The following is a 12,244-nucleotide window of genomic DNA, read 5'->3' as shown; positions in this document are numbered from 1 at the left end:
GGAAGACAGAGAAGACCAGGCGAGGTGAGGATGAAAGGGGAGTGCTCGGACAAGGCCCTCCTGTTTTGCAATATCAGCTCCAAGAGCCTTGCACACCACAACACCGCGGCACGGGAACAGTTGGGGAAACCTGGTGTCGAAGCTTACGTCCCGGGTCACAGGTCAAGAAAGCGACAGCCCAGGCTTAGAGCAGGCGCTACGTCAGGAGCTGGAGCTTCGGCGGGTCAGGTGGAGCTGCGAGGCACAAGGCTGGGGCCCCCGTTCTACCGAGGGATATTCGGCCCAATCAGAAGCGCCAACATGACTCTGTCAGCACCAATCAAACACCAAGTGCCGCGCCACGATCCTTTCCGTTTCGCGGGGAGGATGGGGTAGGGGGGCCGCGCTGTGCGGGGTTGGGAGCTGCTCCAAACCGAGAGTTCGACGTATACAGATTCTTGTCCGGCTCTCTGTCACCTGGTCTTCGTAAACCTTCGAGAAGAGACGAGGCAATCTCGTGCCAGTTGGAGTTTCGCGACTGTGTCTTTAATCTTTATTTAAGCTAAGGGTGTGCTTTGCGTCCCCACTCCAACGGCCGGGTAAGATTGGATGGAAGCTTCGGCGAAGTCTTTTATGGCGGTAGAGTGTGACCACAACGTAGCGCGCATAGCAAACGCCAGCTCCAACCGTGATGGTCTTAACATCTACATTGAAACACTAATAAACATTCCCACACATCTCTGGATAGATGCTATGGCACACCTTGAAGCAGATTGCTTAGAGTGACCGAGTCAAGAAAAATGGCATTTATGCTCTTAATCTATTCTTCTCCCCATACTGGCGATTTCGGGGCTTTGGATTCCAACCGTCTCGGGCCGGGTCAAGTGTTTGCGAACACTGATGGATTAGCCGCGAACACGGAATCTGATTGGGCTGCGGCCCTGTGTTGGAAACGCGGGACACTATTCCAGTTATAGACTGCGTTTGAGGCTTATTGCTCACGTCGCGCCTTGGGTCCTTCTCACGCTCGACCAATACTCGCGTAACGTCCGGACAACGCTTACCTGGAATCCCGCGCATAATTCCTCTCTCAAGACAGAAACCCACTGACAGCATGGCATCACTCGAAGGCAAGGTCTACGCCTTCACTGGCGGCGCCAGCGGCATAGGTCTTGCTACGGCGAAGATCGTCGCAAAGCGGGGCGCCACGGTGTGCCTTGCAGATATCGACCCGAATGCCATGAAAGACGCCGAGGCCTACTTCACGGGGCAGAAGACGCCCTTCTCCGTAACAAAGGTGGACGTCTCCAAGAAAGACGAGGTTGAGGGCTGGATTAGCGGCATTGTACAGCAGTTTGGCCGCCTGGATGGGGCTGCTAATGTAGCTGGTATCATAGGCAAGCACCATGGCCTTCGGGCCGTCGCAGACCTCGAGGACGAAGAGTGGCACAAGATCATTGCCGTCAACTTGACGGGATGCATGTACTGTCTCAGGGCAGAACTCAGAAACATAGCGGACGGTGGCTCTATTGTCAACGTAGCCTCAATTCACGGCATCAAGGGTACGCTGCCTCTCCCCTGCTGCCTGATGCATGCAAGTCTCCTTTTCTAACCACTTCACGGTAGGGTTTGCCAAACATGGCGCGTATGATGCCAGCAAGCATGGCGTCATCGGCCTCACACGGGCGGCAGCCAACGAGAACGGCGCTCGCGAGGTCCGCGTCAACGCCGTGGCCCCCGGCGCTATATATACACCGCTGATGGAGAAGGCCTGGGGGTTTCATAACCGCTCCTCAGATGCCGCCTTCGACGAGCCAACGTCATTCCAACGTCAGGGAACCGCCGAGGAGTGCGGCAACGTCATTGCATTTCTGCTCGGCCCGGAGAGTTCTTTTGTGAGCGGGAGCGTCTATCAAGTCGACGGGGCGTGGCTCTGAGCCACATACGGCAGGTCGAGGCCTGCTAGAGCAGCTAGGAACTGCTAGATAAGATGCTGAGAACACTTTCACCAAACATCGGATGGATCAACTTCATGCTTCTCGCCATCATCTCTAATATGATGCAGTTTCGTATCCCTCTTCATCGGCTTCCTCATGTCGTAGGCATCTTCGCCATCGCGCGTGGGGTCCGTAGCATGGTCGCCGTAATAGTCCTTGACCACGCGGAAGACACTGTAACCCATGCTCTTGTAGAATGTGATTGCTTTGTGGTTGCTCGTGCGGACGAAAAGGTCGACAAACCAGGCGTCGTTGGAATCGGCGGCGGCCTCCAGTTGCTCAGACAGAATCTTGCCAATTCCTAGTCTTCGGGCTTCCGGCGCAACGGTCAGGGCCGTGATGTGGGCGTGCCATGGGAGGTAATGTTCGGAGAATTTGTAGACATCGGGCGATGATTCCAGCTTGCCCATGACTGGAGTCTTAAGTCAGACAAGGCAAGCGAATCGTGGATAGGACATCAGACATACTGTAGCCGATGATGTTCCCGTTCATGTCCTCGCAGACCTGGAACATAGAGGGCCACTTGGCATGGTACTGGAGGTAAAAGGCCAGCTCGTACGTCTCGGTAAGAGGATCAAGATTGCACTTGGAAAACTTGTTGACATCATCGGGACGGAACCGGCGGAATGTAGCCATGGTTGTCGAGGGCGAAGACAGGCTCGGCAATCAGTCGTGGAGGGGTTTCGGAGCGGCAAGGGAGGGGCCGGGCAACAGTCTGCCGAAGGAGGAGTGTGGCTTGTCGATGGAAGCTGTGCAAGCTGTGCAGCGGTTACTTGGGCATGAATAAATGGAGCCTTGTAAGTCGCGGCAAGGGAATATTCCTTCCGGCGCCGTCGCGTAGTTCCGATAAGAGAGCCGAACCACAACTCGGGCTGATAAGAAGGTTCGCTCGCTGACATAAGGTGATGCCTGAGCACAAGGAATTCTTGGCTGCAAGGTACTATCGCTAAGCACGCTGTACGGAAAGATACTTCGATCGCCAGATGCAGGGACCGTAGCCACGAGAGTGACAGACGCCCCCCTTCTGGATGGGTGCAGCGGGAGATTTCCGAGATGCAACATATACTTGGGGAAATGACAACGCAACACCACGCAGGACGTATTGAGGGCGGCGGCGACGACTCTGCGCGAGCATCTCGAGTTTCCCACCCTCTTTGCTTCCGCAACAAACCAGTCTGCTAATCGTCAATATCCTTGTCCGCCTACCACACCGCCGTGACGCACAAGCGCCAGAGGCCTCACTACACTAGAGTGCCTATCCATCGGTCGATAATTAAACAACAAAGCAGAGCCCGCCAAATTACGGATACATTGACTGAATCGCTGGGCGTCGGTCGTATCATTATATCGGTCTGCTGCTAAGATATAAAAGAAGTCACAATCTGAGGCTCGTCCACGAAACACGTCGCTCTACGACTTTCGGACCAGTGCTGGCCTTTGCTTCGCCCAAAGTTCTTTTTCCCCCCTTTTTTGGCGCGACCGCTCCTCTTCTCTCTCAGCGCCAGGCTGTCTCGCACCCGTTCGCAGCGTCCTCCACTTGGATCTTCCTTGTTGTCTAGTTGATGCAACGACCCCTGTTGTTTGTTACTGTACCAGCAACCCCGGGATAAGCAAGCAACAACATTGCATACACATTCGACTGTTTGGATTGCCAACACACGTACGCCGTGGAGCGTCATCGACGAGGGGTTTTCTTAATTACCTAGAAGTGCCGTTCAGACGGTATTATCATATTCGCAACACGCCTCATCCGCCATCCACCTTATCCTCAACTCGCATTCCGACCGTCACAATGTCGCAGACGCCAGGGCATTCACGTAACCCTTCCAGCGTGGATGCCTCGTATCAATACAATAGCATGAATTCATCCCCCCAACGCAGACGAGCTTCAAGGTCCTCTGCCAACGATCCCGTAACGCCTCTGCAGAGCGGCTTCAACACACAAGACGCCCTAGATATTTCGTACGCCAGCGGTGCTATGGACGACGGTAATGGCTTAGGCAACCTTGCAGACGAGCTGGCCGACGCGTTCTCCGATTCCGGAGACGAGGGAGAATACTATGACGACGACGACGACGACGACGACAACGGCAATGGCAAAGAAACACCAAACATCAACGTTCAAGAGGCCGAGAGACGAGCTAGCGCAGCCGAGGGAATACGGGACAGCGGGGTCGATGTTACGAGTCTCGGTGAAGGCAGTGGGAAGGCGAAGAATCTGAACCTGGGGCCACCACCACTCGCTCAACGTGGCCATCGACGGAGTGGCAGCGAGTATGACGGCAGCGAGTATGGATCCGAGTCGGATCTCGACTCCCCTGGTATGCTACCCAGTTTGGTGGCCAAAATGGATGCTGTCGAATCATTGGCGAGGCGAGGAACAGAGAGCAATGGAGGGCCCACGGATGGTGTTTTTCATCGCGTGACAGAGGGGCTGAGGGATTTAGGCTCTCAGGCCGGCGTCGAAGGCAGCGCGACGAGGTATATTTATGCCGGTTTCCTGGCATCATGGAATCTTGCTAACATGCCCAGACTCATCACCGCCCACTCGGCCCTTACGACCCATCTTACGCACCAGACCCGGCAACTGCATAATCTGACCTTCCCCCTCCTCTCGCCGCTTGTCCCGCCTCCAGACTCTGATACGATTGACGAACTATTGCCTCTTTTGATCGAGCTATCCGAGTCAATGCCCCGCCCGACAACGAAAGCCTACGACTCTCTGACAGCCCTCCACACTCTGACCTCGGACCTTGTACAGAGCCTCAACTACCTTTCAGATACACTCCACATGTCCAGACAAACCACGACCACGGCTACGCGTCGTCTGAAGAGCGCCAAAGAGTTGGTCGCTGAGATAAGGAGGGAGGAAGAGCTTCGCGAAGAGGGCGAACGGTGGCTAAAAAAGGGTAACTGGAGTGAAAGACTGGCCAAGCGTGAGTGTGCCGGGGTGTGCGGCGATGTCGTAGACGGCTTCGAGGAGGTTTGTAATGGCTGGCGAGCCCGGCTACTGGAGCAAGCCGGCTCTGCTCAAGCCTGAGCAGTTTGGGCAGTCTGAGCACTGCTACTTACGTACTGTTGGACTCTTGAACTGTCACCAAAGCTCATTTCGGGAATTGACAAGCGGATCACTTGCATGATGTATCCCCCCCCCCCCCAAGGTTGGCTAATGTTGGGACTTGGGGCGGCATAGAACCAAGCGCGTGCTTTTGGGTAGACCCGGGGTCGGGCGGCTTCCAGCACGCAAAACTTACTAGACTATATGAATTTCCATGAGTTGATGAAATGCGACAAGCGATATCCCAACCTGGGAAAGCTTGCCTATTAAAACAAAGAACAAGAATGGCATGTTACTACTGGACGCTGACTAGTAATTGTGACATCCGCTTTGCTCCATATTGCGCATGGATGAATGATAGCACAAGGCTCAATAAGGTCCAAAGGAAGCACAAGCCTTCCCCACGTCGTCGGCGAGTTAGCCAAGTCACATCTACTACAGGACCGTCACCAACAGTCGAGGAACGTCTAGGATTTGGCCAGATCTGAGAATATGACTGTACGAGTAAGACCCGGGGAATTTCTTGCTTTGTCCACCCACAGTGCTGACCAATGCAGCACGGTCGTGACGAGCAACGGATATCAGCACAGTGTCCCTCACCTCCCGGCCCGAAAGCAATAGGTTACTTTTAGCGTCGCGTGGAGGCCCCCGGCTTGTCAAATCAGAATCAATACATGATGGGAGAGCATTTGAAAGGATACATCTGCAATCATGTTGTCTGTATGCTTACCCCACGCATCACCCTCACCAGAGAGATACGTGATCTCGTCGTTGGTTCAAGGTGAAATCGAGTTTCAATGATAGTGCTTGGAAAGTTTTCATGTAATAGCACCCATTGTCAATAGACAGCAAACGTCAGTCGCCGATCAGGTGTCGGACGAGTAGGTAATTATTAAGTACATGAGGCCGGAAGCAATTAGCCAGCATTTTGAGAGAGTCGCCGTGACGCCGTGCAATTTTGGCCAAAAGGCCCACGCAGAAGAATCCATGGCAAATAGACATGAGATCAATCTTCTCCCAGCCGTACCGTGAACGCAGGCCGAGGTGGCCCGCCGTCAGGGTCGTCGGAGCCGCGAGTAGGTCCGGGTTGATGCGGCGCACTGACCGGCCCCCGGCTCAACCGACTCGACAGGCTCTCGCGGCTTGCGCGACTCAAGGGGCGGTCGGGCCCGTCCATGTCTAAATCAGCGATGGGCTCGTCAACTTCATCTCGGGCCCGGTTCATCGCGGCAAAGCCCGAGAGGCTCATGTTGTCATCGATTGAAGGACGGGGCTGCTGGCCCAGGGCGCCGGTTCTGCGCAGACGGCCATCCACAGGGGGCGCTTCCTTGCGGTTCTTGACACCAGCCTCGGTCTCGTCGTCGACGAGGACGACCATCCACACACCGACGGCGCCGTTGCTTCCGAGGAGGGGGGTGCAGTGGATCCAGCGCACGCGACCCTCGCTGCTGGACTTGCTAATCCAGCGAACTTTTGCCGTGACGCCATGGCCGTCGGCGAGGGCGTGCGAGAGGCCCTCGCGCACGCGGTTGGAGCCGCCAATCCGGTCCATGAAGTTGGATTGGAGAATGCCCGGCAGTCGGAGCGATGGGGAGGCGAAGAGAATGCGAAGACTGGGGTAGGGGCGGACAAGGAGGTAGTGTTCGTAGACGCCCGAGAGCCTACCGCTCGTCAGTGGTACTGCAGGGTTAGACTGGTGGACAGAGGAGGATTCATCCTGGATCAGGATGCGGGGCTTGTGCCAGTTCGTCGATGTTGATGCTTGGTTCTCGTCCTGTGGCACGCGGTGCATGTTTCCGCCCCGCCTGCGGACTGTTTCGAGCTCAGCCATATTGAACATCTCACTCAGCTCCTGGAACTCATCCTTCTCCTCATCTGTCTTGTAGTTCCTTTGACCGTTGATGGCGGTGGTGGTAGCCTCCTTGTCGACGACAAGGCTTTGCAGTGCTTCAAGACCGGAGCTTTCCTTGGCAAGACCCGAGACGTCGACCTGGGCACCAATGAAGTAGCGGACAGTGCCGCGACTGTCATATAGCGGGGCCACCATGAGCAGGTTCATGAAGGGTGAGCCGTCTCGGCGGTAGTTGAGGAACGTTTCGTAATGCTCCTTGCCGGCCAGACACCTCTCGCGTAATCGTTTTACGCTGTATGGGTTTGTCTTCGGGCCTTGAAGGAAGCGACAGTTGCGGCCGATGACATAGTTCATTCCATACTGTGTTGTTCTGTGGAATTCTGTGATCAGGTTAGTCGATGCTCAATTCGCGCCACCGGAGACTAGGATGTACGTACCTTCGGACGCCATGACAATGGGATTATCATGCCTTGATGGATCTGTCAAGCAAAAGACCTCTGCTAAGCCCTCGGACATTTCTCTCAGTTGGACGGGAAGTGTTCCTGTAATACGCCGCTTGATAGATACGCTGACTGTCTGAATCCACGTGTATGTGACATAAGCAGGGAGGTCTTCCTGGACGAGAACGTCAAAAGCAGCCTCTGCCTTCTTCTCCAGTGAGCTGTTACTTGTGTTGTTGGTATTTTCTGATGAGAACGTATGCTCTGGCAGGGTATCTAGACCATTTGCGATTGCGTTTGAATATGAGATGGCACGTAGTGCTTTCAGACAGTCGAGGTAGTACGTGAGAAGGGGCAGCGAGTCGGGGCGGGCGGAGTGAAGGAAGTCGGTGAACCGCTGTAGGAGGATGCGGTCTTTGAAAATGGCCCTCAAGTGGTCCTTGGAGAAAAGAAGCTCGGACCGATCCTCCAAAGAGTACTGTCCGTTATCGCCGTGTGACGGCACTACAAGGTCGAAGGATCCGGGCTCAATCTCTTCCTCGGCTAACGGCTCGAGGATCTCGTCATCGCCCGCGCCTTTGGTCTGCAGAGGAGGAAGTGAGGTGTTATTCGTTTGGTACGATGACGTCGTTGAGTTGGCTCTGGACCTCGAAGACCGTGTTCGAGGGCTTCTCGGCGGGCTCGACGACGTATACCTTTGCTGGACATTTATGGATTCAGGAGAGTTGACTCTCCCCCTGTGAGGGATGTCAGGAGACTGTACGGCACTGAATGAGCTTGTCAGCCGTTTTTGGTCCTCTTGATAGCTGTTCCATGTCCCGAGTTTGGTATCTACCTTCTGTCTTGTCTGGGGGCAATGGCATTAGGATTGATGGGCCTTTGGTGGGTAGACCAGTTCTTGTCTTCGTCTTCCCAAGCCTCCTGAAATCGCGACGGGTTAAACGCCTGGTCTGGAGGCATTCGGCTTGCGGGACGCTTGAAAGGAATATCGGGGATGTCAGCCCCACCCTCGTCCACATCCATGGCTCGTTGCTGCTGCTGCTGCTGTTGTTGTTGTTGTTGTTGTTGTTGTTGTTTGTGGAGAGATGTTACACTGAGAGAGTCAAAGCCAGTCATCTGGGTTTGCGTGAGCCCACCGTGCCTATGTCGGCGGTGGTTAGTGTTGATAGAAGCAACTTGAGCCATGTACCTCCTGCGCCGGAACAGTGTTAGTATAGAACGTGGTCCAAGGTCATAGATCGGAGATGGAGCAGGTGCTTGAGATATGGTTTCCGGTCCTGGGGACAGTGAATGATTTATACCGGGGTTGCTTGAGGGTGTTCGTGGGGCAGGGGGGGGTGGTCATCAAATGTCAAAGAACATTAGATATGGGGGCGCACAAACCATTAGCTTCCACAACGTCATCAACCTAGCTAGACAGAGGGCGGCGCCATCTTCACAGCGAGGAGTGTGACAAAGAAGGGCCCGGCAGGTAAGTATTGGCAACTAGCTACACTAAAGACGGGCGAGACGAGTGAGCGCCAGCAGCATGTCAGTTTCGTATGCCTGGTGGAGGGGCCGGCTTACCGCGTCAGGTACCCGTTCAACCTTGCTCTTCTGTCTCGAGTACATCTAGTCTAGAGGAGGCGATGATCGCCTTCTGCAGCAATTTAAAAGTGCAGAAACCCCACAGAGTTGCGTTGCGGTAGGGCGCGAGGGGCTGTGGTTGGTAGCCGTGATGTGTGTAAAATGCCATTGCGAATTGACCTTCAGCCGAGTACCGAGATCGCCAACTAGCCGAGCTGAGCATAGCTCTGGGCAGTGCAAGAGACAGTTCATGGCTGAAAGAATTGAATCAGGACGTCGACCAGTCTTTGTTGACTTACAGGCAGGCCCAGGCGTTGGTGACGGGTCAGGACTAGTCGCGTGGGCATGTTGGATAGACGACACCGACATTGTAAGACCCTAGTAAGGCGTTGGGATTGAGTTGACAAATCCACCAACGGTTCCTGGGTCCCTAGTCATACCGGGATACCGGGATATGATTTTTTTTGGCTACAATTGTGGAGGGACAAGAAGCTCCTAATAGTGTTCTGGCTAACGGAAGACACGACATGTTTTCGCGAACCTCACTGCGGTCCTATGAGCAAGCGTGTGAGGAGGTGTCACGCTATGCTGGAAGAGAGGATGATAGTCAGCAAGGAGAGAGACGGGCTTGACGAGGGATTGATCAAGAAGAGATTCCTTAGCATTGAGTTGGTTTCGGAAGATAGCTTATTGTGGCTTCGGAAAGCACATGGCTCGTTTTCTCTAGCAGGCGCCGTACCAAGGCGCCCCTAATGCCACGATGTCCGCAGCAATAGCGATGAGCGTGACAAAGTCACCGATAGAAAGAGCGTGAGTCCGCTGCAAGTACAAAGCCAGCGCTGTTGCCAACTCGGTACCGGCCCCACACGGCCGGTACACGGACCTCGTCCCATCTCTCGATTGGGACTAAAGGCGGCGCTCGCAACCTGGTGAGTGGCATCTGGCAGATGAGCTAGGCCTGGGGCCATTTCCAAATCAACCTGCGCGTCATGTCGCTTGCTCAGTGCCTGGGACACTAACCATGAGCCGGGGTTGTCAAACCAAAAGAGCCAGAACACCAGCTTCGATGTCCGTGCTTCGATCTCCTGAGCTGCGATGAACAGCTCGAATCGGCGGTCGGACGACATCATTATCCAATACGAGTTGAAGACTGAAGTGTGGATTTTCAGCGGCTATATCTCTTCCGGGAGGAGGGGTCCAGAACCGTCGCGACAATCGCCACAGCCTGGATCCCAGTGTTGGTGCTGTGCTACACCTCTGTGTTTAACCAACGGACCGTTTTCTTCTCTAGGCGGAAATCATCTCAATAGTCTGGCTGTCACTATGAACCACTGCTGCCCATGAAGAGGAGGTCGTTGAAGTCTCGGCTTGTTGGCCCTTAGTTGCGTCCATGGTGGGTAGGGCTATCATTTCTCGCATCGGCAAGCGTCTCCCACCATTACGGCAGATCATGCCTTGCTCAGGATCTGCGCAAGACTGGGGTCTCTGCTAAAGACGCAAGAGGCAAAGATGAACAGCAGTGAGGCAGCAAAACTCCCATGCGGCAATTCGGAACTCGTGCCTGGCTCACGCTCGCGGCGGGGACCATGCGAACAGACCCAAGTACCGGAGATAACCGTTTAGTTGGATGTTGTATCACCGTCAACGTCCCATCGGGGGAAGCAAGCATTATCAGCCTTTTCAAGTTTTCGCATTCTTTTGCTGGCGATGAATGAGATGTGCAACAAGTTGTGTAAAAGGCTTCGAGTATTGAGCTGTATGCCAATGCAGCAGCCGACATTTTGTTATGCTGAGAAGCTGGCATATGAGAAATTGTGCCTTGTGGAGGTGGCCAAACAGCATTGAGTCTCGTCCAACCCAACTCTATCCAAACTCAACTCACTCTTCCCCTGACACTTGACAGCTCGTGTGAGCGGGGGGAACTTGGCTCCCGCAGGGGACCTTCTGGAAATAATAAATGGCCTCGCCCGAACTCTCTCCAGTACATACCTGTGCATAGTAGTACACGTGCAAAGGGGGTCGATAAGGTTCCAAGGGTTCGGCTCGCCAAACTTCCTCGGAGTTGGGATTGAAAGCCCATCCGGAATAGTAGAGCAAATCCGAATTTTATGGAGATGCCGATTAGATCAGCATGCCTGGATTTTGCCTCAGGCGTGAGACGCTTGCCTTACAGTGCAAACACGAAGGCTCTGGACCACTGGACTGTGTGAGAAAGGACTTAACGCGAAAGAAACGAAAAGGGGCCTTGTGTTTCCACTCTACGCGACGAGACGCGTCTCGACACGCGCTTTTTGCCACACGGTCCATAGGTACCTACTCACCTAGGTAGGCACCTCCATAAGCAGTACTTAGGTATTCAGCCATGTGCCTTGGGTTTTGCAAGCACCCAACCTGCTTATTTACCTCCTCCTGGCAAGACTGTCTACACATTCAACAGTTGGATTTAGTCCGTCTGTGGTTGTTCCCAGTATTGTCCAATTTGCAAGGCCTTACATCTTCGTACATAGATAACTTATAGAGCCTGCTAAACTTTGTGGTTGCTACAACGGTTGATTTGAACAAACAACTATCTGAAGTAGCAAAGATACATTCCATTCAGCCTGGGCTTTGTTCCCACCTGTTGGCATGTTGCTGCTAAGGGCACGGAGACTGGACAGCTTGACTTTGGTAGTCGCAGCAGTATTCAGTCCCTTAAAGCAGAATGCCAGCACGTGTCGGCTAGCTGTTCGTCACGCTACCTAGGTCGGTAGGCAAGGTACTCACTGTATTTCGGGGGGCGCGCCCAGAGCCCAACCTGCCCCCTCCCGGCTTGTCTGAGAATGGGTGGGATTGATTGGCCTGATGTGTCCAATCTACAGTTTTCTCATCCGAATGCCTAGGTACCTAGGTAACAAAAACAAACAACGCCCTCAATGGTGCTTTCCCAGCCCCCCTTTATCCCCTTCCGCTTCCAGGGAGGCAGAAAACACGTCAGTTGGAATTTCAACGCGGCTTCGCGAGTCGAGTCGGGACACGGCAAATACGCGAATTTTCGTCGCTTGACAAGCGCGAAATATACACAAAAACACACAACGAGTCGGACAACAGCTGTTCCAGCGCGACTATCATCCATCTCGAGTCCATTCATACCTTGCATATGTCTATTTTGGCGTTGTGGCAGCTTGGACTGTGGACTGCGGGCACCCCTTGAGACTCAGCATATGGCTGTGATTGAAGGCTGCTCTGTAATTCATCAGTTGCTGTATGTCTTATGTTAATAGAGCTGGGTACATGAAGACCTTCTGCACCATCTGGTAAAGTGGCTATTAAGACTTCATTTGGATGGATTGCGCATCGCCGGGAGGTGTCGGAG

The 12,244-nt window shown here is 54.1% G+C and overlaps 5 protein-coding genes across 5 annotated transcripts; 2 read left to right on the top strand and 3 right to left on the bottom strand.

The window, feature by feature from the left end:
* The first annotated feature begins 995 nt into the window (after positions 1-995).
* CDEST_14685 (Putative short-chain dehydrogenase/reductase SDR, NAD(P)-binding domain superfamily) lies at positions 996-1,921 on the top strand. Its single transcript, XM_062930841.1, has 2 exons — positions 996-1,541; positions 1,606-1,921. Exons 1-2 carry the CDS (start codon positions 1,094-1,096, stop codon positions 1,914-1,916), a joined length of 759 nt encoding a protein of 252 aa, XP_062786892.1. The 5' UTR covers positions 996-1,093; the 3' UTR covers positions 1,917-1,921.
* Position 1,922: 1 nt separating this feature from the next.
* CDEST_14684 (Putative GNAT domain, acyl-CoA N-acyltransferase) lies at positions 1,923-2,754 on the bottom strand. Its single transcript, XM_062930840.1, has 2 exons — positions 2,444-2,754; positions 1,923-2,388 (listed from the first exon to the last, which is right to left on the bottom strand). Exons 1-2 carry the CDS (start codon positions 2,610-2,612, stop codon positions 1,985-1,987), a joined length of 573 nt encoding a protein of 190 aa, XP_062786891.1. The 5' UTR covers positions 2,613-2,754; the 3' UTR covers positions 1,923-1,984.
* A 1,014-nt stretch (positions 2,755-3,768) lies between these two features.
* Positions 3,769-5,016, top strand: CDEST_14683 (uncharacterized protein; the record flags this gene model as incomplete). The annotated part of the gene is made up of 1 exon (XM_062930839.1): positions 3,769-5,016. The coding sequence occupies one exon, from the start codon at positions 3,769-3,771 to the stop codon at positions 5,014-5,016; it is 1,248 nt and encodes a 415-aa protein (XP_062786890.1).
* Positions 5,017-5,767: 751 nt separating this feature from the next.
* On the bottom strand, positions 5,768-9,671 carry CDEST_14682 (Putative PAS domain-containing protein). The gene is made up of 4 exons (XM_062930838.1): positions 8,706-9,671; positions 8,162-8,582; positions 7,324-8,093; positions 5,768-7,266 (listed from the first exon to the last, which is right to left on the bottom strand). Exons 1-4 carry the CDS (start codon positions 8,728-8,730, stop codon positions 6,041-6,043), a joined length of 2,442 nt encoding a protein of 813 aa, XP_062786889.1. The 5' UTR covers positions 8,731-9,671; the 3' UTR covers positions 5,768-6,040.
* On the bottom strand, positions 9,616-10,019 carry CDEST_14681 (uncharacterized protein; the record flags this gene model as incomplete). Its single annotated transcript, XM_062930837.1, is given in 3 exon segments — positions 9,616-9,711; positions 9,722-9,818; positions 9,913-10,019. 3 exon segments carry the CDS (start codon positions 10,017-10,019, stop codon positions 9,616-9,618), a joined length of 300 nt encoding a protein of 99 aa, XP_062786888.1.
* Between the last annotated feature and the right edge of the window lie 2,225 nt (positions 10,020-12,244).

Source organism: Colletotrichum destructivum, chromosome 10 (genome assembly GCF_034447905.1).
Source record: "Colletotrichum destructivum chromosome 10, complete sequence".
Lineage (NCBI taxonomy): Eukaryota > Fungi > Ascomycota > Sordariomycetes > Glomerellales > Glomerellaceae > Colletotrichum > Colletotrichum destructivum.
The sequence above is the reverse complement of the archived record's forward strand: the minus strand, read 5'-3'. Positions and strand labels throughout refer to the sequence as shown.